General features: G+C 45.4%; 1 protein-coding gene across 2 annotated transcripts; it reads right to left on the bottom strand.

Moving 5' to 3' along the window:
• Positions 1-3,197: 3,197 nt before the first annotated feature.
• ADIPOR1 (adiponectin receptor 1) lies at positions 3,198-20,692 on the bottom strand. Of its 2 annotated transcripts, none has more exons than XM_010999764.3 (8): positions 20,540-20,692; positions 10,978-11,212; positions 9,667-9,783; positions 8,660-8,831; positions 8,039-8,225; positions 6,880-7,067; positions 4,387-4,580; positions 3,198-4,031 (listed from the first exon to the last, which is right to left on the bottom strand). In XM_010999764.3, the coding sequence occupies exons 2-8, from the start codon at positions 11,116-11,118 to the stop codon at positions 3,903-3,905; spliced, it is 1,128 nt and encodes a 375-aa protein (XP_010998066.1). In that variant the 5' UTR covers positions 11,119-11,212; positions 20,540-20,692; the 3' UTR covers positions 3,198-3,902. The 2 variants fall into 2 exon arrangements, with proteins under 2 accessions (XP_010998066.1, XP_031294143.1); XM_031438283.2 differs by lacking the exon at positions 20,540-20,692 and adding an exon at positions 20,054-20,502.
• Between the last annotated feature and the right edge of the window lie 1,737 nt (positions 20,693-22,429).

A 22,429-nucleotide genomic window follows, 5' to 3' on the forward strand; every position in this document is an offset into this window, starting at 1 on the left:
GAGTTTTTCCAAATATGAGAGGAGACTTAATAAAGGAAGCTTTGTTTAGAATATGCCCACTTCTTTTGCAGAGAGTAAAAGATGGAGAAACTGCTAGCAGAAAAACCAACACACCAAGGGAACTCGTTCAGATTTCTCTTATTTCCCCAATGGTACAACCCTGGCATGTTTTGCATCTCTAAGTCATGGGGACACTATCCTCATGTAAGAATATTTCCAGTCCTTTTTGGATATCTGACCTAGTACCCTACAGCCCAAACTGATTCTGAGTTTCTTATGTCCATTCTTGGAGGGCTGTGTCTGGATAAGTTGAGTTAGTCAGTCAGGTTCCACATATTGCCCTGCCTTTTTTGTTTGGACACCTGGGGTGATTCGGGTGTTTATAGCTACCCAAGGGTTCAGTCAGGGAACTGACTGAATGGGGAATTTGCTGTGCAACTCTAGATCAAGTACACAGAATATAGGTCAAATCTCTAAACCAACTAGGCACAATACATTGCACTTTTGTGCTACCAGAGTATGACAGACATGAGAATGCACCTCTTAATTCCTGAATGTAATCAAAGCAGGGCCCCAGCTGCCGCTTTGAACTTCATCGTGAATCTGCACTCAGGCCTAGCTCATGCCTCCCAACAACCGGTTCCTGCCCCTGACTGGCTATGAGACAGATACTAAAGAAGGCACTTTTAGGGGTGAGATGGGACTCCTTTGTCAGTAGATTTTCGATCAAGAACTCCCAAACATAGGGCTTTGCTGAACCTGTCTTAGATTGCAAGAGGCAATGGATGTTCTATACCTAAGAGATTAGTCTCTTCCCTAATTTTTAACTTATTGGTAGGAAGATGGTAGAGTCAGATTCTTAGCCTTTATTCTTGGCCTTTCTTTAGTCACAACTCATTAGCATTTCTGTCCTCAGTTTCTTTTCTCCCGTAGTGCCTAGCTCACAGCAGGTCTTCAACAAGTACTTAGGAAGTGAGTGAACCAGAGCAGGCAGTTAGAGAAAGATGGTAACATTCACCTGCTGCTAGTTAGCAGTTTTGGTAAAGGCAAGGGAGGATAGTGAAATCAGAATTTTTAAGTGATCTGAGGGTTTAGAACATGGGGTTTAAGTCAGAATGATCTGGACTCAGATACTCCAATCCTGTCTGCCATCTTGTGAAAACATCTTGGTCTTTTGGGACCTTAATTCTTTCATCTGTGGGATGGGATAATATTACCTACTCAACAGGGTTAAAGATAAAAAGACATAAAATGACACATGAAAAGTACGGAGGAGATGCTTGGTGGATGTCCTTGCCCAGACCCTTCCCCTGGTCCTATCTACTGGAAAATGAGGAAGTGTACATGCCGGCTCTCACCAGCTGCCATCCACCTCGCTCATTTCCTCACATACAATGTAGACAGAGCTGGGGCAGATGTGGCCCATCCCCTTCCAGTCCTTTCTATACTAGTGGTTGCAAACTCAGGTGCCTCCCAGGGCCAGGCAGGTGACTACAATGCTGGGTAGGTAGGGCCAAGGATGAACCTTTGAGCACAGCCCTCCATAAAGTTACAGCTGCTATTGGGCTGCTTGCCTGTTCCCACTGTGCAGGCCAAACAGATCATGGTTGTGAATGTTTGCCGCTTGCACGTAGCAGTGTGACACTTCTGCTATCAGCTCCTTAAGTTTTTTTTTTTTAAACTTAAGAATATTTTGTATTAAGTAGATATTACATATGTAAGAAAAGATAATCATGGGATAAAGAACACCTAGGCTTGCTCTCTCTTGCCTTTGGAGACAGCCTGCTCTGTCCATGGAGCGTGTATCTCTCTAAATAAACTTGCTTTCACTTAAAAAAAAAAAAAAAAAGGAAGACGTGGGTACTCACCACCTATTTAAAGAATAAAAGCTTTACTTTTGAAATATCCCATGCGCCCCTCATCCTGTCCTTTCCTCTTCAGAGGTAGCCGTTTTTCTGAATTAACATTTCCTTTTTAAAATATTTACCATGTTTATATCCTGAAGCTGTTATTAGTTCCTGAACTTTACATAGATACAGTCATACCAGGTACATCTAAGTATATCCACTTCTCCCTAATCTTTAAGATTATGTTGCTTGTCTCTCTTGCTTGTCACTGTTAATTAATTTTCACTGCTAAATAGCATTTCATTTTAAGAATAAACCAAGATTTATTCTTCCACTCAACATTTTTGGACATTTGGCTTCTTTGCAGTATTTTGCTACTACATATAGCTGCAATGAATCTTTCGGTACAAGCTAAGCTTCTCAAGGGTAATGTTTTTCAAAATGTGAATTGTGACCCATTAATAAGTTATGAAACAACTTTGGTCAGAACAAGCATTTTTTAAATGAAGAAATCTGGAACAGGTATCAGATGCATCTCACATTGTAAAGTGCTGTTTCACATAATGTTTGAGTGCTGTTATGTGTACATACTTCCACACATGTCCAAAGTGGTTCTACTAATACGTGGTTCCACCAGCAGCATCTGGTCTGCTCCACATCAGTACCAACACTCTATGTTAGGACTTTTCATTTGTGTCAATCTTACTAGGAGTGAAATGGCTTCTCGGTTTGGTTTTAATTTACATTTCCACGATTCTCACTGGAGGTTGAGATATGTTGACCTAGTTGGATTCTTTTTTAAAAGGATCATTTGTTCTCCTAGTTGTACAAACTTGACCCTTGAAGTGAACCCAACTCTGGAACTCAAGAAGATTCTCATCTGAAGCCTACACTAGCTCAGAAATGACTCCTGGGGGCCTTTTGCCATCCAATGAACAGAATTCATGTCTGGCTGAAGACAATTTGCAAAGGCACAGAAAGGCATGGAATAACCTCTGTATGACACAACCTCCATCAAGGCAGTTTTAAAAGAATTAAAGTCTAAAGTAATAAGTAGTAGAACACTGATATTCACAAGGCAGGTGTCTTACAATTATTGAACACTACTATAGCATACTGACTTCCCTAGTAAATGTCTGTGCACTAAGCAGAGAAAAATAAAGTGGTATAGAGGAGCAGATGCCAGGAATTCAATTAGGCTCATTCACTGGCCTGCACGTGCCAGGTCTGTTAATACCTATGATTCAATTTCGTGCCTCAGCAGAATCTGCAATTATTTTACTGGTTTTAATCCTCTGGAGCTGTGTGCAAACAGCTGAGACCACACATGTTAAACCTCTGAGTGCCAAGTGTCTTCTGTTCTCTTTTATTATCATCATAGTCTTTGCATCAAGTAACATAGCAATGATAGCAAGTTTCCTTTTAAAGCTTAGTATTAAATATTAAATATCTTTCCCCATTTTAATTTTACATTACTCTGCCAAGAAAAAAAAAAAATTAAAACTCAAGTTATTCGAAGCCTGGACACACTTCCATGATTAGCCGGGCTGTGTAAAGGTCGGTGGCTTTGTTCTTCCTGCTGGGTGAGCAGGTCCAGGCCCGAGAAAGATGGGACCAGGTTATAATTGTTTTTGAAAAGTGTGCTACAAAAACGGATGGCCTGTTATAAGCCAGGTTACAAAGTAAGGGTGGGGGTAAAGGAGGGACATTTTCTTCTAGAAACAGAATTTCTGAAGAGTCCCAGTCCATCATTTTTCCCCAAAATGGTTGGAGGAGGGGTAAAATCTCAACGTGAGCTTCAAAGTCCTACCTCTGTGAGGGGATAGTAGTTGCCTTACCAAGGGGCGATGGCTGAGTCTGGCCATCCCCACTCTTCTCAGCTACGGAATGGACAGTTTATTGCCCAGTGAGCGTGAAGTGGGCTGAAGCTTGGTTGGTACTGAATTCTCTAGGAGGTTTCTTCTAGAAACAGACAACTGACTCTTCCTCTCACTTCAGCAAAGAAGTCATTTTAAAAGCACTTGGGAAGTTTCTCCTGGGCCCTGTGGGGGCAGCTCAGAGGAGGGAGTCATCGGTGCAGCCGCCTTCCAGGCCATAACGGAACTCCTGGAGGTTGGAGACCCCGTAGAAGTGGACAAAGGCTGCTGCCACCACCAGGACGTGGAAGATCTGATGAGACTGGAACTGCAGGAACAACAAGAGAAGAGCCTATAGGGCGACGGCAAGGAGGGCTGGGAGCAAGTGGGAGAAGGCGCTCGCCTCTTCAGTTCCTCCTCAAAATCTTTTTACATCATGAAAGTGATAAATTTGTTGTAGAAAAAAATTTTAAAGTTCTGTCAGAGATACGCCAAGATGTTAATATTAATCACCCCTCCCCGCAACAACCCCCCACCTACCTACACAGACAGGTACGTATACACAGGTACACGCATACACCCCCAAACGCCACCTGACCCCGGGTCTCTTGCTGCCTCTGACTCCAACCTTTGCCTTTGGGCCAGTCTCACCACCACAGGCCCTGCAGAGAGTCATTTCTTACCCAGATGTCGAATTTTCCAGGGAAGAAGCGCTCTGGAATCCGTGCGGCGTAAAGGCCAGCTCCAGTGATGTACATCACGGCCATGAGGAAGAACCAGCCCATCTGGCCCACCGTGGTGGCCTTGACGAAGCCCTCCGCGATTGTAAAGTGCATGGTGGGCACAACACCGCTCAAGCCAAGCCCCAGGAACACCCCTGAACAAAGCAGACATAGGCTGTCAGGCACGGAGCAGCACTGCTTGGAAGGCACTGCAGTCCTGCTGTCTTGCTCTGCAATGAGCTACTTTCTGGTGTATGGTACATGTTCAGGAAATTTAGTCAGCAGATATTTCTTCCATGCCCAGAATGGGGAGAAGGCTGTGTAAATGCTGACAGGGCTATCACCTTCTAAGGAACACCGAGAACAAATACTTCACACTCTTTATTATCTGTTAAGAAGCCTCAGCAAAAATGACACGCCAGGCCTCTCTGATGGCTGCTCTGGGTGCAGAACCGTGATGGCACGGCCGCAGGTGGCTTCCTAGCCAGAGAGGAGCAGGGCAGGTTTCCCGTTAAGATTAGAGAAGACTTAACACTTAAGGACTCTGACCTCCTAAATAGGTAGATGCACGCAGATTCAAAGCTGTCTGTGGTTGCTGGACAGGAGTAAGAGGAAGGCACGAATGGGGGCCTCTTGAAACCACACACAAGCCTCCATTTCCGTGGACACCCCTGTGAAAGCACAACGTCTGGAACACGGTTGGTGCTTGATCAACACTTAATTCTTTTAAATGAACGTTAAAATAGCAGATACTAAGTCTAAAGGGACTGAAGACTAGTGGTAATTGATGTGTTGCTACAAGTAGTAAGAGTCTGGACAACACACGTTTGTGCAGCTATTACAGTTAACAGCGCTTATGCGCAACGTATTCTGTTTACCAAACCAAGCCTTCCATCCCCTTAGTAAAATAACCCCAGGTGTTTTAATTTTAACCCCTTGGTTTGAGTGTTCAGGACTCAGGTCACCAAAATGACTGTGCCTTGTACATTTTTTAACTTTCTCGAACCAAATGTAAAAACAGTCATTTCTATACTTGTCATTTCTATACTTGTAGCTAGTTGGCCAGCTTGGTAATTATCTGTCCTATTAACATTTTATTGAAATAGTATGAAACTTGGGGGAGAATTGAGCTTTGAAAATTCATGCTGTTTTGAAAGTTACAAAGACAAATCAGGAGTGGCAGAGCACCTCACAAAGTTTTCTGATTAGTTTTTACTGCTATTTTATTATGAAATCTGTGTTTTACAAATTTTTCAAAGTCAATTAGATTCAGAAGGTCCCTTGTAACGTGATCTCAAGCAATACCCCACTCAGTGCAGGCATCGCCTCAGTCCACAAGACCTGAGTATTTACCCCGCTGCTGGAGGGAAGACAAATAGTAGAAGGAGAGACAAGAATGATCATAAATGGTTATGAAACACTGTACCTCACAGGGTATAACTAATACTAAATGAGTTTATAGTATTCTTTATTCATCTAAATGGCAGTTTCTTTGAGAAAACTGGCATTGAATTTAGTGCTAACAATAGTTTTACGCTCCTAAGTTCTTTTTCCTTTGCCTTTCTGCTAGTCAGTGTCCTTAACAGGATGCCATCCTGCACCCTATTCTCCTCGGATTCTTCTTTACAAGCTATCCATATTTATTGATTCAGCCTGACTCTTCATTGAAAATTCTTAAATCTCTATCTGCAGTTCAGAACTCTCTCAAACACCAGAAGTCATAGATCCAACTGATTTCTGAATTATCTTCACCTGCCATTAAACAGAACTAACTTCAAAAACTGTCTAAAACTGAGGTCATCAGATTTATCTCCAAACCTCTTTCTCCCCTTGACAATTAGTCAAATAAAAACAAGAAAACACTAATGTTTACTTACAGTTTTTTTAAACATATGTCAGTTCTTGAGTCAGAACAGAGATCTAAACCATAATTAAAGGGAATACGAATTCTCAAAAAGTATCTGCCTCTAGCAACCACCAGGAATCCAATTAATTCACAGCAACATTTTTCTTAAATAAACTTTTTGAAATATAAAAGAAAGAAAGAAGAAGAGGAAGGAGAGGAAGAAAGAAAAGGAAGGAAAGGAAGGAAAGGAAGGGAAGGAAGGAAGGAAAGAAGGGAGGAAGGGAGGAAGGAAGGAAGGAAAGAAGGAAAGAAGGAAAGAGAAAGAAAGAAAAAGAAAGAAAGAAAAGAAAGAAAGAAAGAAAGAAAGAAAGAGAGAAAGAGAGAAAGAGAGAAAGAGAGAAAGAGAGAAAGAAAGAAAGAAAGAAAGAAAGAAAGAAAGAAAGAAAGAAAGAAAGAAAGAAAGAAAGAAAGAAAGAAAGAAAAAGGAAGAAGGAAAGAAAGGCAGACAGACAAATTAGGGTTTGGGTGGGGTCCCTAAAATGCAAGCTGTAGGACCCAGGGTTGAGCCCACTAGGCTTCAGGCCCACACACTTTGTCTTCCTACATACCTGCTCTTGTCTGCCGGTGCTTAGGAGTCGCAAACCGGTCCCACTGAGCCACAATGATGGCAGAGATGCCCAGGACACAGACGATGGAGAGGTAGATGAGCCGTGGCTGTGGGGAGCAGTAGAAGGAGTAATAGAGCCAGGGGACAAAGCTCCCCATAATCAGTAGGGCAATCCCTGAATAGTCCAGTCTAAAAAAAGCCACAAAATGAAATGGATCAGGGGGAGAAGTGAAGTATTCCGGTGGGTTGTTCAACTGCTTCTTTCTGTTCTCCAGCTGCTCTCAGATTTGACCATCTCTAGCCCTCACTCCCCTACACTCTGTCCAATATCCTGAACCCAAACCCTACAAGGTCACACACTTCTGTTTCACACTGGACAATTCTGAACTGTATCCCTTTCCCCTAGTTGTGACAGCTATACCCCGTCATGGATACCAGCACAATCCAGCTGGTCCCCAGCTTATACTCAGAGAGGGCTCTGAATATTCCCCAGTTCTGACAGGTTGAGTTCTAAAAACAAAACCCTTAAGTTGAGAGTATTATTAAGGCATACTGTTCTGTTTTAGTTTACTTATTAATGATAAAAATGTATTCCTGTTACTGGTATTATTGAGAAAAACAAAATAACTCAACATCACCACTGAACCCAACCATAACAACAAAAACAAGCAAATAAACAGACAGAACCCCAGCGCAGGGTTGGGGAACACAGAAAGCACTACATTATGGACACCTGGCGCCTCCAGCAACACATGGGCAGCAAAGATAAGCTTTGCCTGACTGGTGGGTCGCAGCTCTAGCAGCCTGAAGCATAGAAACTCAGCCACGCCCCAAATGGCTCAGGCCAACAGGAAGGTAGGACAGGACGGGTACTGAGTCTTGGAGAGCAGCCCATTGGCACCCCAAGTTTCACAAAGGATAGTACCGCACAGCAGGAAGTACATTCCACAACTGGGTTCCACCTGTTGAGGCTGCAGTGAAATTTTTCATGAAAATTCAAGAGAAAGATTCATCACCCTATTATACCACATAACTGAAAGTCTTTCCTCCCAACAGGGAATCTTCAGGCACTCCTGGTGCTTGCAGGACCCGTTGGCACCTGGATCACAAGATGTGACAAGAGTGCCTGGTCCTTCCCTATTGACATTCTTTTGACTCACTTGGAAAAAGTCCGGGAGACTTTCTCTGAATGACAATAGACGGTGTGGAAGAGCCAGGAGAAGCTGAGGCAGAGCACTGCACCCAAGAAGAACATCCCAAAAACCACCTTCTCCTGCAGAGGGGCCATGAAGTACATGTTTGGTCTGAGCATGGTCAAGATTCCCAAAAAGAGAAACAGCACAAAACCTACAGGAGGGAGGAAAAGAGAAAAAAAGCCTGAGGAAAATGGGAATGTGCTGGTTTAAACCAGTACTAAAACCACAGGGTTTAGCTTGGGAACAGCAGCCTGCAGTTTCAGGAGAGAACTACACCATTCACACACACCCAGAGGAAAGACAATGTCTGAAACGCCGGCATCCTGTTCTGATGATGGGGACTCAAGAAGCAGAAGGAACTGCCTTCAGGGAGGGCAGTTCTGATAAAAACATATGGTTGCAGTTTCTCCCATTTGTAGGCCTTCTTCCTCAAGGCTAGAGACCAGCCAGAAAGGGTCTATCAAGCTCACCAGCAGTTTAAAGGCATGACTCCAGCTATCAAACAACTAGAACAACTTGGTTTATCCTTATGCCTTGGCATTTAAGGAGACAAAAAATTTGATTTTCCCCACCCAAACCACTCACCAAGCAGATGGGTCCAGATGTTGCCAGTTTCTGTGTGGATTCGGAAGATGCTCTTGAAGCAGGCGCGGAAGGAGGGCATGGGAGGCCTATGGCCATGCAGCAGGTAGTCGTTGTCTTTCAGCCAGTCAGGGAGCACGTCATACGGGATGACCCTCCAGCGTCCCTCCCAGACCTACAATGCATTCGCTCCCTAAGCGCAGCCCCAGAGAGTGGGGGCCCCCCGAGGACAAGGGGCAAAGGTAGCGCCCAGCAGGCTCTGGGTGGTCCCAGGTAGCAGTGGGGAGCCAGCCTGGGCCTGGATACACGGAGACACAGCATGGGCGAGGCCGTCCCAGCACCAACTGCTTTTCTCAGTGCCTTTGTTCTTATGTCACGACAATTCACCTGGACATGCTGGGGTAAGCACATCCTCTCAGCATTTAACGAAAATATGGCAGGACCTCCTTTAAGCTACTTGAAATTTTAAAATTAAGTAAATGTAGTTTATAAAAACAAAGAAACAGAAATTATGTATGGTTTTAAATTTAACAATTCTCTCAATTACAAGTGTGAGCAAGAAACCACAGGAGTATTAGGACTTGTGACTCTGTCACCAGTAGAAATTACAGGAATTTTCATACATTTGTTTTGTAAATATCAAAATATTGTTTCTATTCATCACTACTTAGAAATTATAAATTCTAATAAAATACATTACAGCCTGTCATTAATGCATATTTAATGTAGTAATAAAGGTGCCCATGTTGCTATAACACATTCTAATATTTTGATGACTGCCAAAGGGATCAACAGCAAAAATAGTTAAGAACTCCTGTTTTAGAACACATTTTGAGTAACACAGTAGGCAGTAAAAATTTAGCCAAATTTTCCCTTGATTTACTTTGCCTTAAAGAAAAACAAACTTACGCCCAGGAATAAAAAGCTCCCCCCAACCTGCCCCCTAGCTGGCTTGCCAGGAGGGAAGGGCCCGGCTGAGCCCGCCCCACTAGCCCCGTCCCCGACAGAACCTTGTACACAAACTCCTCCATCTTCTCCATGGCATGGTGGGCTTGCAGGGGAAGGGTCAGCACCCGCACCTCCTCCTCCTCCTCCTGTGGCCCGGGGCATGCTTGCTCCTCTTCAGCCTGCAGGAAGCAGAGACACAGGAGCTCCCGTGTGAGCTGTGTTAGTCCAGAGCAGTGCCGTCCGGAGAAACCCAAACTCACTGCTTTCTGCCCAGCCCCTCTCCCACACACAGGCCCTTCTCCCAACTCCACGGTGGTTAATGAGTTTACCACCCTGTAAACGCAGGAGTGAGAGCCCGGTGGAGCACATGGGAGCCAGATGGCCGGACATTAGAGGCATGTAGACCAGCACACCAGGCCTTCGTGATCTTTAGTCTGAGCAGCCCACCCTTGTCTGTGAGACAGTGGTTCTTAACTTTGCCCAATTTCCCAAATATTTCTCTCTTTCAGACCACTGAATTCTCAAAAGAATGAAAGATAAGAGTCTCAGAGATTCTCCTAACAACACTTCGGCTCTAGGTTCCCCACCTCTGGGGATGCTACCACGACTGATGCTCTGTATCCACAGCAGCTCCGGGAGAAGCAGGGCCTCAGAACTGGTTCCACAGGAAGTAGCAGCAGGGACTCCTGGACCCAAAGGAGGCCTGACACACAGTGTGCATGTGAGACAGCAGCTGCCTCCCAAGGAGAGAGGTCAAGAGCTGGCAGCTCAGCTCCTTCTCAGGGCTACTTTCTCCTGTTGATGGTTCCTCTCAGATTTTGTGATAAAGAGCCCCCCAACATCCATTCTTGGCAATGGAGTCCCTGGTTTTGTTCAGGGTGGCAATGTTACCACAGGCAAACTGAAAAGACCACATCCATGTACGTGAAGTACTGCCAGGTGCTTCCAGAAAGGGTAGGCCCTTCTCCCCGCCGCCCTGCCCCCGCTACCCGCCATGGTGACACATTAAGAATGATGGAAGAGCAAGACAGGTGCCTGCCAGCAGTGGAGACCCCACGCCAGCCTGGACTGGTTACTTCCAGAACTCTTCCACGTCAGAGACACCTACCTTGTCACAGCTACAGGGATTTTTCTTTGTTACATGAAGCCAAACCCGATTCTGACTGCTTCCCCCCCTTAATCACAGACATGCGCTGACTACTTGTTGAATTTCAGGTCTTGTGCTAAGCACTGGGGTATAAGCAAATGCTCACAGTGGAAAAAACACAAATAAAGAGTTATAACACAGCATGATGTTGACTCGGATAGAGGCAGTCCAGGACGCTATGGTTCCTCCTTTGGGGAGAGTCAAGATCTTAAGAAATGAGACTTACTTTGGTTGGGCTGGTGACAACCCGCTTGCCCTTCTCCTCTAGCAGGGGTCCCAGTTCAGCCAGCTCCACTGTGTCAGCCTCCCTGTTACCAGCAGGAGCCCCACTGCCCTGGGCCACCACGGGTCCTTTGTGAGAAGACATCTGGCTGGTACCCCAACGCCCTGCAGCTTCAACTTCGGGAAAGGGTAGGGGCTCTCAGCCCCAGGGGGCAGAGAGCTCCCTGTGATGGAAGTCACTAAAAGCAAACACAAACATGAAGGGTGTGATAATTTAGTCCTCTTAGGTTTCATGTCTACAAGTAAACACTGATTAAGTCACAGCCCATCAAGGACACCCGCTTCAGTCCCAGAGGCCAGCGATCTGCTGAAATGAAATCTATCCCCTAACTCATCTTACTGTCACCCTTTACTCAGAACCTCATTAATCTTAAAGATAAGGCTGAAAACATTACATGTGGTTGCTTGCCTTCAAAAGATTTGTGCTTTTTGCACCAAACTGTCACCACAGAAAAACAGCTCCCCACCCCCAGGTCCCTCCCACAGTAATGCAGCCTATTTAGTGAGCAGTCTGTCTGGTCCGCCATTCCCAAAGCTACTGTGTCCAAGGAATGCCTGGCTCTGAGACTGAGGAGCAAAACTAGGAAGCCGACACCTGGCTGTAGTTACATCAAGACCACCCAGGCTTAGAAATGAATTCTCTGCCAACTGAACTCAATGGGCTTTATCTATGATGCTCTGACAAGTGTGTGAAAGGAACTTGGCTGTGGGCTAGATGCCCAGTGGGTAATTTCTCTGCAAGGTGTACTATTTCTATTTTAGGATCACAGCCTGGGTTCAACACCTGAACAGCAAGCATTCATCAAAACCTCTCCTTACAGCAGCAGTAACTTACCTGGACGCAGGAAGCTGAAGACAGGAGGCAGCCCAGCCTTGCCCTCTGCCACACAACAAATCGGCTCAGCAAGGTTCTGGCCCAGCGACCATGGCTCATAACATGCACCCCCCTCAAATAAGCTTTTCAGAAACTAGAGATAGGTACACTGATCCTTAGGAAATAGTCTTTAATCAGGCCCCAGGGAGATGAAAATATTGAAAGGTGGGGAAAAGTGCCCCAAGGTTTCCTAGCCTCTTTACCCTGAAACAAAGGAATTTACTACTCATAGCAATAGTAGCAGAATATTAACATTTTCTTGCACTGGTTACCTGAGCCCTGATAACCACAGGGTAGTGCAAAGAGGGCCAGGTGACAGCTGCATTACAGGAGAAGAAACTTAAGCTTAGGGAACCTACATCTCTCATAATGGGTAGTAAGCTCAGCTTTGCTCCCGAGGGAGGCACTGTATCCATCTCCCATGGCTGCTCACTGTCCGTACATCTGTGACATCTTGTACCAGCTCTTTGTTTACCCACAAGTAATCTCAACTCCTTCTCAGGGATTATGACTGGATACATGTAGTCAGGTTAGGGCAATCCTCAAGTTTCAAGAGTCATGCTATGCTCAACTCACAAACACAGCTGAAAGCTACAGGCAGGTCTAACTCAAGAGAGCAAACGACACTAACCCAGCACAGGGCAGACCTTTCTATGGTGTCAACACACAGGCAGTTCCTCTTCCTCCAAATGTGCAAGACTCTACAAGATGCCAGCCCACAGTCATAGCCAGCAATTGGGCCTAAGGAGAACAGGAAACTGGAGGCCTCTGACATCCTCAGGAGATAGGCAACCCACGTGAGCAAAAACATTGGGAAATCTTTTTCAGCAGGCTGACCACAAAACACATTTCCTCAAAGTGAAGTACTGAGGAATAAACAGCTTTACTAAGAAATAATTTATACTGGAGCCGAAAATATAAATAGCTTTGGGCATCTTGGAGAATTTTGAAAAGGGGAATTCACATAGCTAGAATACCGCTGCGAATATGTCAAAGTAGGCCACTGGGGCAAAATATACTTCAGGTTCTGGGATACAATACTACATAGATCACAAGTTGAGACATATCCCTGATTGTGGTCAGAACAGGTATTTCATAATGAATGAATGAATGAATGAATGAATGAATGAATGAATGAACAAATGAATGGGGCAGCATTCCAGCCAGCAAGCACAGGACCTGTCACTAGCTAAGGGTTTATGCACTGGTGCTTGCAGGGCTCTCTCCCATCCCTCTCCCCAGAGTAAGCCAACATATTCACTAAATACTTCCCAAATGTATTTAGTACTAGTACCCTAAGGCACTCTGAGGTACTGTGCAGGATACAAAGTTGAGTAAGTCAAGTTATTGTCTTCAAAGAGCCCATAATCAGATGGCATAAGTTAATTTGTGGTATGCACAAAACCACTGACAATTTCCCTGCTCCAGGGGGACAGTGGAGGGAGAACCCCTAAATTAGGATGGCCACACACTAAGTTCAGTTGCTCTGAGTGCTGTGTAACTATTTCATTAGAGGGAATGTGATTAACATAGACAAACCTGAGGTGGGCAATTAGGGTGAGAGATCAGATGCAGAAGCCAGACTGGTATTTTTACTAATATCCTCATTTGATCTGAAAAGTCTTTTTTCTTTTTTAATTAATAGACTTTATTTTTTTAGAGCAGTTTCAGGTTCACAGCTAAGTTGAGCAGAAAATACAGAGTGCACATAGCCCTCCCCACCCACACATATATACTCCCCTAACCTCAACATCCCTCATTAGTGTGGTACATATTTGGTACAATTGAGGAACCAACATGGCCACACTGATGTCAACCGAAGTCCATAGTTTACATTAGGGTTCATCTTAATATTGTACATTCTGTGGGTTTTGACAACTGCATAATGACATGCAGCCACCACTATAGTATCATACAGAATAGTTTCATTGCTGTAAAAATCCCTTGTGCTCCATCTATTCATTCCTCCCTCCCTCCCTCTCCTCAAACCCCTGGAAACCACAATCTTTTTATTGTTTCTGTAGCTCTGCCTTTTCCAGAATGTCATTTGTTTGGAATCATACAGTTTGTAAACTTTTCAGACTGGCTTCTTTCATTTGGTAGTATGTCTTTTAAGTTCCTTCCATGTCTTTCATGGCGTGATAGCTCATTTTCTTTTTTAATGTACATATATTTTAAAATTTATATATATGTACTGTTCACTGTTTCTAAGAATGTTTAGAGCTTTAGCTTTGTAAACTTACATAGTTATCAAAGGAATCAAGCCAACCACAAAATAAGAATTGATTCAAAAAGATACATACACCCTACTATTAACAGCAACATTATTTACAATTGCCAAGACATGGAAGCATCCTAAGTGCACATCAATAGTTGAACAGACAATGAAGATGCACTATACATATATACATACGTATATGTATATGTATGCATGTGTGTGTGTGTATGTGTGTGTATATAAAAATATATATATAATGGAATACAACACCCCCGTAAGAAGGATATTTTGCCATTTGCAACCCCTTCATTCACTTTTTTTTCACTTCAAAAACCAGAATTTTATAACTGACATAAACATTTCCATTTCATTAAAAACAACAAAATACCTAGAAATAAACTTAACCAAGGAGGTTACATATACTCCGAAAACTGAAATGACACAAAGAAATGGAAAGGTTTCTTGTGCTCTGGGGTTGGAAGAATCAAAACTGTCAAAATAGCCACACTACCCAAAGCAATCCACAGATGCAATGCAACCTCCATCAAAATACTCACGACATTCCTCACAGAACTAGAACAAACAATTCCAAAATTTGTACGGAACCACGTAAGACCTGAACAGTCAAAGCAATCTTTTCTAGGTATTTTTTTTTCTCTTTCTTTTTTTTGTTCTCTTTTCTTATGGTTTGATGATGAGAGAAGGTCCTTTAACATTTGTTGTAAAGCTGGTTTGGTGGTGCTGAAATCTTTTAGCTTTTGTTTATCTGTGAAGCTTTTGATTTCTCCCTCAAGTCTGAAAGAGAGCCTTGCTGGGTAGAGTATTCTTGGTTCTAAGTTTCCCCCTTGCATCACTTTAAATATATTGTGCCACTCCCTTCTGGCCTGTAGAGTTTCTGCTGAAAAATCATCTGATAACCTTATGGGAGTTCCTTTATATGTTATTTGTTGTTTTTCCCCTGTTGCTTTTAATATTTTGTCCTTATCCTTAATTTTTGTCAGTTTGATGACTATGTGCCTCGGTGTGTTCCTCTCTGGGTTGATCCTGTGTGGTACTCTCTGTGCTTCCTGGACTTGGGTGACTGTTTCCTTTCCCAAGATGGGGACGTTTTCAGTGATTATCTCTCCAAAATTTTTCTCAGGTCCTTTCTCTCTCTCTCCTCTTTCTGGGACCCCTATAATGCGAATCTTAGTGTTCTTCGTGTTGTCCTAGAATTCTCTTAAATTATCCTCATTTCTTTTCATTCTTTTTTCTGTTCAACAGTAGTGATTTCTACTAATCTGTCTTCTAGCTCACTGATCCGGTCTTCTGCCTCATTTAGTCTATTCTTGGTTCCTTCTAGTGTGTTATTCATTTCAGTGATTTTATTCTTCAACTCTTTTGGTATTCTTTGTATTTTCCAGCTCTTTGCTAAAAACTTTGCTCTGTGCATCTGTTCTCCTCTTGAGTTCTCTGAACATCTTGGCCATCATTATTTTAAACTCTTTCTCAGATAAACGGCCTATCTCCTCATCACTTAGTTCTTCGTGTGGGATTTTACCTTGTGCCTTGGCCTGGGACATAATCCTTTGCTGCCTCATATCATCTTTTTTTTTTTTTTTTTTAAGGTAAGTTAGTTATGTTTCTTGACCTTGGAGAGGTGGCCCTCTGGGGAGACATCCTATGTGTCCCAGCAGTACACTCCTCTCTTGTCACCCAAGGGTCAGGGTCCAGCCGGTCCCAGGGCAGAGTCTGGCCTGTTTTTGTGGATTCCTTTCACAGGCTTTGCGATGTTGTTTTCTTATTTCTGGTATCTGCCCCTGGTGGATGAGGCTGGACTAGACGCTTATGCAAGGTTCCTGGCAGGAGGAGCCAGTGCCTGCCCACTGCTGGGTGAAGCTTGGTCCTGGACCTCTGGTGGGTAGGGTCCTGTCTAGAGGCCTTTGTGGCTCAGGAGGTCTGCTGATGGGTGAAGCTGTGCTCCCACCCTCTATGTTGTTTGGCCTGAGGCTTCCCTACAGGCTGTTGGGTAGTGCTAGGTCTTGGTGCTAATGAGCAAACCAAGATGTCAGCCTCCAGGAAAGCTCATGTAGATGAACACTCCCGGAATGTCTGCCACCAGCTTTTATGTCCCCTGGGTGAGCCACAGCTGTCCCCTGTGTCCCCTGGAGATCCTCCAAAACCAGCACACAGGCCTGGACCATATTCCTATGAAATCAATTCCTCTGCCCTTGGACCTGGTGCACGTGAGTTTCCATGTACGTTTCCCAAGTGAATGAAGTCTCTGTTTCCCTGAGTCCCGTGAGGCTCCCAGAGCCAAGCTTCGCTGGCTTTCAAAGCCAGATGTCCTGGGGTCTCTTTCTCCTACGAATGCTGGAACCTGGGCTGGGGAGCCTGACATGGGGCTTAGAACTCTCACTCCTGTGGGAGGGCCTCTGTGACTTAACTACTCTTCAGCTTACGGGTCATCCACCTGGGGGGTATGGGGCCCAATTATATCACGAGCACACCCCCCTACTGTCCCGCTGTGGCTCCCTCTTTATGTTTCCAGTTGCATTAGATCTTTTTTGCTAGGTCCCAGCCTTTTTTCCTGATGGTTGTTTAGCCGTCAGCTGTGGTTTCGTTGTCGCGAGGTGAGCTCACTGTCCTGCCACTGGGCCAGCCTGACCAGAAATCCCTTGACCAGAAATCCTGATCTGAAAAGATTTTATGCCCTCTAGTGTTCTAGTGTTCTCTGAGGATGACCTCAGTCTCATGGCTATCATCAGAGACTCTTTCCTTTCAGTCCAGACCATCTTCTGTTACTTCTGGTTCCCTCCATCTCCTCTACTGCCATCTCCCAGGACTCCCCTCTGCATTATCTATGGACCCTGAGTCACTAACCCTAACAGGCACCCAGTTAACTCACAAACCAGCCACAAGCTACAACTCATCACACAAGATATGTCGTCATGCTAATATTAAAGTACATACAATGAAAGTCAATGGAGGTCATGTCATAGTGTGCAAAGTCCACTGTCCAGCTGGGTCTTCTAAACTGTAGCAACACAGAGACAGGAAAGGGGGAGAGAGAGATCGGCGGTCTGGCAAGAAAGAAAAGCAAATAATGCTAGGACATGAACACAGAACTTGACAGGAGGACCATGCTCAAACAACTGGGAATCATCACAAGCAAGTGCTTCAGTTTCTATTACATAAAACAGCATAAACCCCTAAAGTGATCGATTCTGGGGGCACTCAGGAGAGACAAATATACTTCAGCTTCCTACTATCTTTCTATAACCTGATGTATATTAGAGGAAACACATTTTCCCTCAAACTCACCACACCCAATTTAGCAATCATAATCGGGTCAATCCACTGACTGCATTTTTGATGGGATTTCAATTGAAGCTAATAAATCGTTATCACTAAGCTTTTCAACTGGATAAACCTATGACTTTAGAGAACAGAGCTGTGGAGGGAGGGAGCTGCTTGTACTCCTGTAAATAAGCTTATCCTGGAACAAACTTGGGAATGGACGGATTCCTAATCGCCAGCCAGTTTCTGCTGAGTTTATTTCCCTCATACTTTTTTGAGACATGTATTTTGTGAACCCGTTTCCAAGTTTTCCAGGCCACAACACGCTCCTTCCGTGGAGTCAAAGGCATAAAACTTCTTCTAGGAGTTTTTAATCTGGGGTCCCTGGACCCTCTGAGGTTCCATGGGTAAGCCCCATCTAAGCCTACCTGACCCTCACTGTTCTAAAGCAAGACCAGTCTAGCAGTAAAGACACGAACACAGCCACCTTCTCCTCTATGTACTCTTTGTTAGGGAAGGGGGTTTCATATCACTGCTGCAGAAAAATTAGTCAACGCAAAGGCTTATGTCTGAAAACTACCGAATTGCAGTGATGGGGCCTCAGCTTTCCAACTTGATCACAAGCGTCACTGACTTAGAGTCTGCAGTGAAAAATTACCGTCTAACTTTCTTTGTAGCTTTTCTCCAGGTAAAGCTATCCCAAGGGGTCTTTTTTTGATCTCAGAGACAGGTAAGCTTTTCAAATGTCATGCTACACACACACACAAAGTATACAGGCACAAGAAGGTGTTTCATACCAGTTCTTTTTAATACCTGGCTTTTAAGTACATTACAGATACATGGCCAATATAGTTACACATTATAGTGATAACTTTATACTGTGAAAGCCCCAATGAAACAAAAGCAAACTAGGTCTAGCATGTCTAAAAGCCAATCACTTGGAACAGGTTTGCCTAGAAGGTACTTTCAAGAATCTTTTCAATGCAAGAAAGCTAGAAACTTTATAAACATTAATCATTCCCTCAACATTTCTGAGTAGGAAATCACCTTTGAGCTTAGTGAGAGGAACAAAGTCCAGTGGGCGACATCAAGGACAAATCGACATTAAGGACAAAATGTCATGACTCTGATGAGCACCAACACCAGAAGAAACTCCTCCAGTGGTAATAAAGCTTCTGGATTTAAAGATGACTGTTTAGTTCACCAGTACGATCACTAGGAGATGGGACAGGACAGTGCAGCAAGACTATGAAAGAGCTGCAGTCTGGCTTTATATTAAAGGAGCCAAGGGAATTTCTCAGGGAAACAGAGAACAGACTTACTGGACTAGAAAGAAGCACAAATTTCTTTATCCACCTGAGAATACCTATTGATCACGTACAACACGCGTGGCATCGTGAGAAAAGGCAAAGAGAGGAGTCAGAGGTGTCACATGGTTGCTGGCCTCTATTTTAAGAGAAGTGAACAACTTCTGTTTTCTACTAACATCACTACAAGGCTAAAGTGCTGGAGGGATTCAGAAGAAAGCTCAGTTTTAGTTGGAATTATCAGGAAAGGTTTTGTGGAAGATTTTAAGAAAGGATTTTGATAGGTACAGATGAGATCAAGGCATTCCAGAAGGGTAGTGCTATGAAGCCAGGCAGGCTTGAAAGAACAAAGCCCCCAGGGCAGTGAATAATCCACTTTCCATAAGGAAATCTTGGAAAGGAGAAATGAGGCCAGACTTAAGAAGCTGAAGATAGCCTAAAAGCCTACCTAAGGTGGTGCACTTTATCCATTAGCAGTGGGGAGCCTGGTGGGTTACTGTTGCTCCCTAATACTTGTCTGAAGTTCCTTCCTACCCGCAGGCAAAGTGGTTGCACGCAATTTTTTCTTTTAAGCCCTTGGGGATCATGTAATTTCTTGACCCCTGAGAATAGAATGCTTTCAGATTCTACTCAGCAATTAGGTATAGTTTTGTGGAGGTCTACCCTAAGATGGTCACTCACAAGTAACACACCAATTTTTAAGACTGATTCCCCAAATACCAACCACTATATGGTAACACAGAAGTTACTCCTGAGATAAAGAAATTTGGTGGCTGCAAGCTGGTAACCACCCTGACACTGCAATCTGTTTAGCAGATTTACTACTACTGTATAGACAGTATAAAAACATAAGGAACAGCAGCTGCACCATAACCCGTGATGCAACCCCTATTAAGAGAGAAAAGCAGTAAACAGATCTCACTATCACTTCATTTTGGAAAAGAACCAGCCATTACAGTGCTCACTGGATTTAATCTGGTAGCCTATGTATTTCATGCTTTGTTTTCTAGCCTGTCTTCTGCATACTTGGGGGGAAATACTGTGGTTACTCTAGTAAAGTACTTTGTAGGCCTCCTATTGCTCCTGGCCCCTGAACCCGTGTAAACGAAATTCGCCTTGTCAGTTTCCCATTTGCCTACATAGCACCAGAAATCGAGGGACAACATGTATCTACGTTGTTTTCTTGAAAATCGAAAGCTTGACCAAAACTCTCAAACACAAGGTGGCATCAAAGTGAGATTTTTTCAGGGAATCAAATTTCGTTTGTCCCCAAAGTACTTAAGGTTTTGCTTACATTTCAGCTTTTAGGACTATCTTAAATAAATGTAAATTGTCCACCAACCTCTCCTCCTCCTCCATCAAGGTGGGGGCACTGTCACGGGTCTCAGAACCTTGGGGCTTCTCAGCCTATCTAAGGCGGGTGTTCCCCGCCGAGAGACGGTTCCGCGACCCGGGCCCTCAGCCCCTCTGCGCCTCTGCGCCTGCTCCCGTGGCCTTGGGATCAGGCTCAGCTCCCGCCTGGCCGACCCGAGCCGGAGCCCGAATCCGGACGTCTCGCCCCGGCGGACTAGGAGGTTGGCAGTGGGGAAGCGAGGCCCTTGAACTGCTTCGGAGGCGGCGCGCATGGAGAGGCCGGAAATGTTGACTCGACGCGAAGAGGCCAGAGGCGCTGCCGGCTCCGGGCGGAGGTCTCGGGGCCTTCGGGACGCCTGGGCGGTTGAGTCCCACAGCTGCCGCCTCAGCACCGCGCCAAGGCTCCCGGGGGTCCCCGAGCTCCGGCTGACCCCTGCCTTCCCACTCGCTCGCCGCGAAGCCCCGGGGAACTTACCGCGGGCGGCGGGCTCTGCTGGGGGCCGCGGACCCCACGCTACATCCCGCGGCGCTGGATACGGCCTGCGGCCGAGCGGCCCAGATCTTCTGCGCCCACCCCGCGCCGGAAGGGGCGCGCAACCCACGGCGTCACCTCTCGCGTCATGTCCTGCGGAGCGCTCCGCCCCTCCGACGCCCAATCACAGACCGACCCCCCAGGCCTCGCCCCACCCTAGACCCGCCCTCTCCAGCCCAGCAATCCGTCCGCAATTTCAATCACAGACTAGCTCCATCAGCCCCGCCTCCCCCTTGCGAGCCCCCGCCCATCACCACGGCCCCGCCCCCTCCGCTGCTGGGAGGCGGGGACCCGCCTCAAGTCCCAATCACATGTCTGCTTCCCTCGGCCCCACCTCCCTCGCGCGGGCCCCGCCCCCTCGCTCAGCTCCAATCGTAAACCCCGCCTCTCAAGGCCTTGCGAGGATCCTGCCCCCAAGGTGCTAATTGGAGCGCGTGATGGGGAAGGAATTTCAGGGAATTAGACCGAACCCTGGGAAGGAATGCCGAATTTCCTACCATGCACCTTGTTCTCTAGGCTGGGCACTGTAATCCCTCTTCTTCAACTTCATGGTCACTCCATCCCTTCCACAAATATTTACTGAGGGCCCGTCGTATGGGAGGCACGGGCCAGGCTTCTGGTCAGGAACAGCAGGGCCGTGCTGTCTTCCTTGGGGACGCCCTGCTCCGGCCCGGGCTCCCGCTGCGGCCAGAGGGGGACCGCAGGGTGCTGCAGCCCTTGTCTAGGGGGCTGACCAATTTTCACTTCTCCCAAAGACGGTACGTGACCAGTCTATGCTAGATACAGAGAGAAGGTAGTTTACTAGAATCCGATTTAGGGATGCTTCAGGGCAGTGGGATTAATTCTCTTGGTGCTGGTTAAAAAGCTAGGCTCTGGAGTCACAGAGACCCAGGTTTCGTTCCTGGCCAGCCTCTGACCTTGAACTCATTACAGAACCCTCCGTTTAAGTACCTTGTGTGAAAAATAGGAATAAAATAGTGGTATTTGATGGGGACTTCGTCAGGACCGAGATAATATATGCAGGGTCTTAGTCTGATGCCCAGCAAATCGTAAATGCTTCACAAACCTTAGCTGTTCTGTGTTGCCTGCTGCATAAAACCCTCAGGAATATGTGCTGTCCACAGGAATGTTTGTTTCTCAGCATGGTGTTACAAGGTTCTCACCTGCTCTCAGACCACACCTTCCTCCACTTTCCCACTGGCATTTGGACCCCAATGAACTTGCCTTGTTCTCCAAATATGAACTTCTCTTCAGTTCCTCAGGCTTTCCCATGTGCTGGTCCTTTTCTTGGATTGCCCCCTTCCCCTTCTCTCCAAAAGATCCAAACAACTTACAATGCCCCGTTCTAGCTCTGGCTTTGGACCAAGACAATCCTAGATTCACATTTAGGTTCTGCCAGCCACTGACCAGCTGTATGACCTTTTGCAAGTCCTTAATCTTAGACTCACAGGATTATTGTAAGGATTCATTTATACGATGAGTACTTACCACAGTACCTGACACATGGCTGTTAACTGAAAAACACTGATTTTCTTCTCTTCCTCCTTCTTAGAGTCTTTCCCAACCCCTTCCCATCTGCACCTTGTGTCTCTTCTATAGTATTTATCACACTGTGTTTATTTACCACTGTCTTACTCTAGACCTTGAGTTGTTGGGGTCTAAGACCAGTCTTGGTCACCACTGAATTTTCAGGGCCTAGCACAGTGCTTGGCCTGTGGCAGGTCCTTAATAAAGTTTGTATACCGAGTGGCTGAGGCAGGAAGCTGTACAAGACAAGGAATGAGTTCCTGTGTGGGAAATTCTCTTTGCTGGGCTGCTTCACTAACTGAGCCC

The sequence above is a fragment of the Camelus dromedarius genome, chromosome 21 (assembly GCF_036321535.1).
Source record: "Camelus dromedarius isolate mCamDro1 chromosome 21, mCamDro1.pat, whole genome shotgun sequence".
Classification (NCBI taxonomy): domain Eukaryota; kingdom Metazoa; phylum Chordata; class Mammalia; order Artiodactyla; family Camelidae; genus Camelus; species Camelus dromedarius.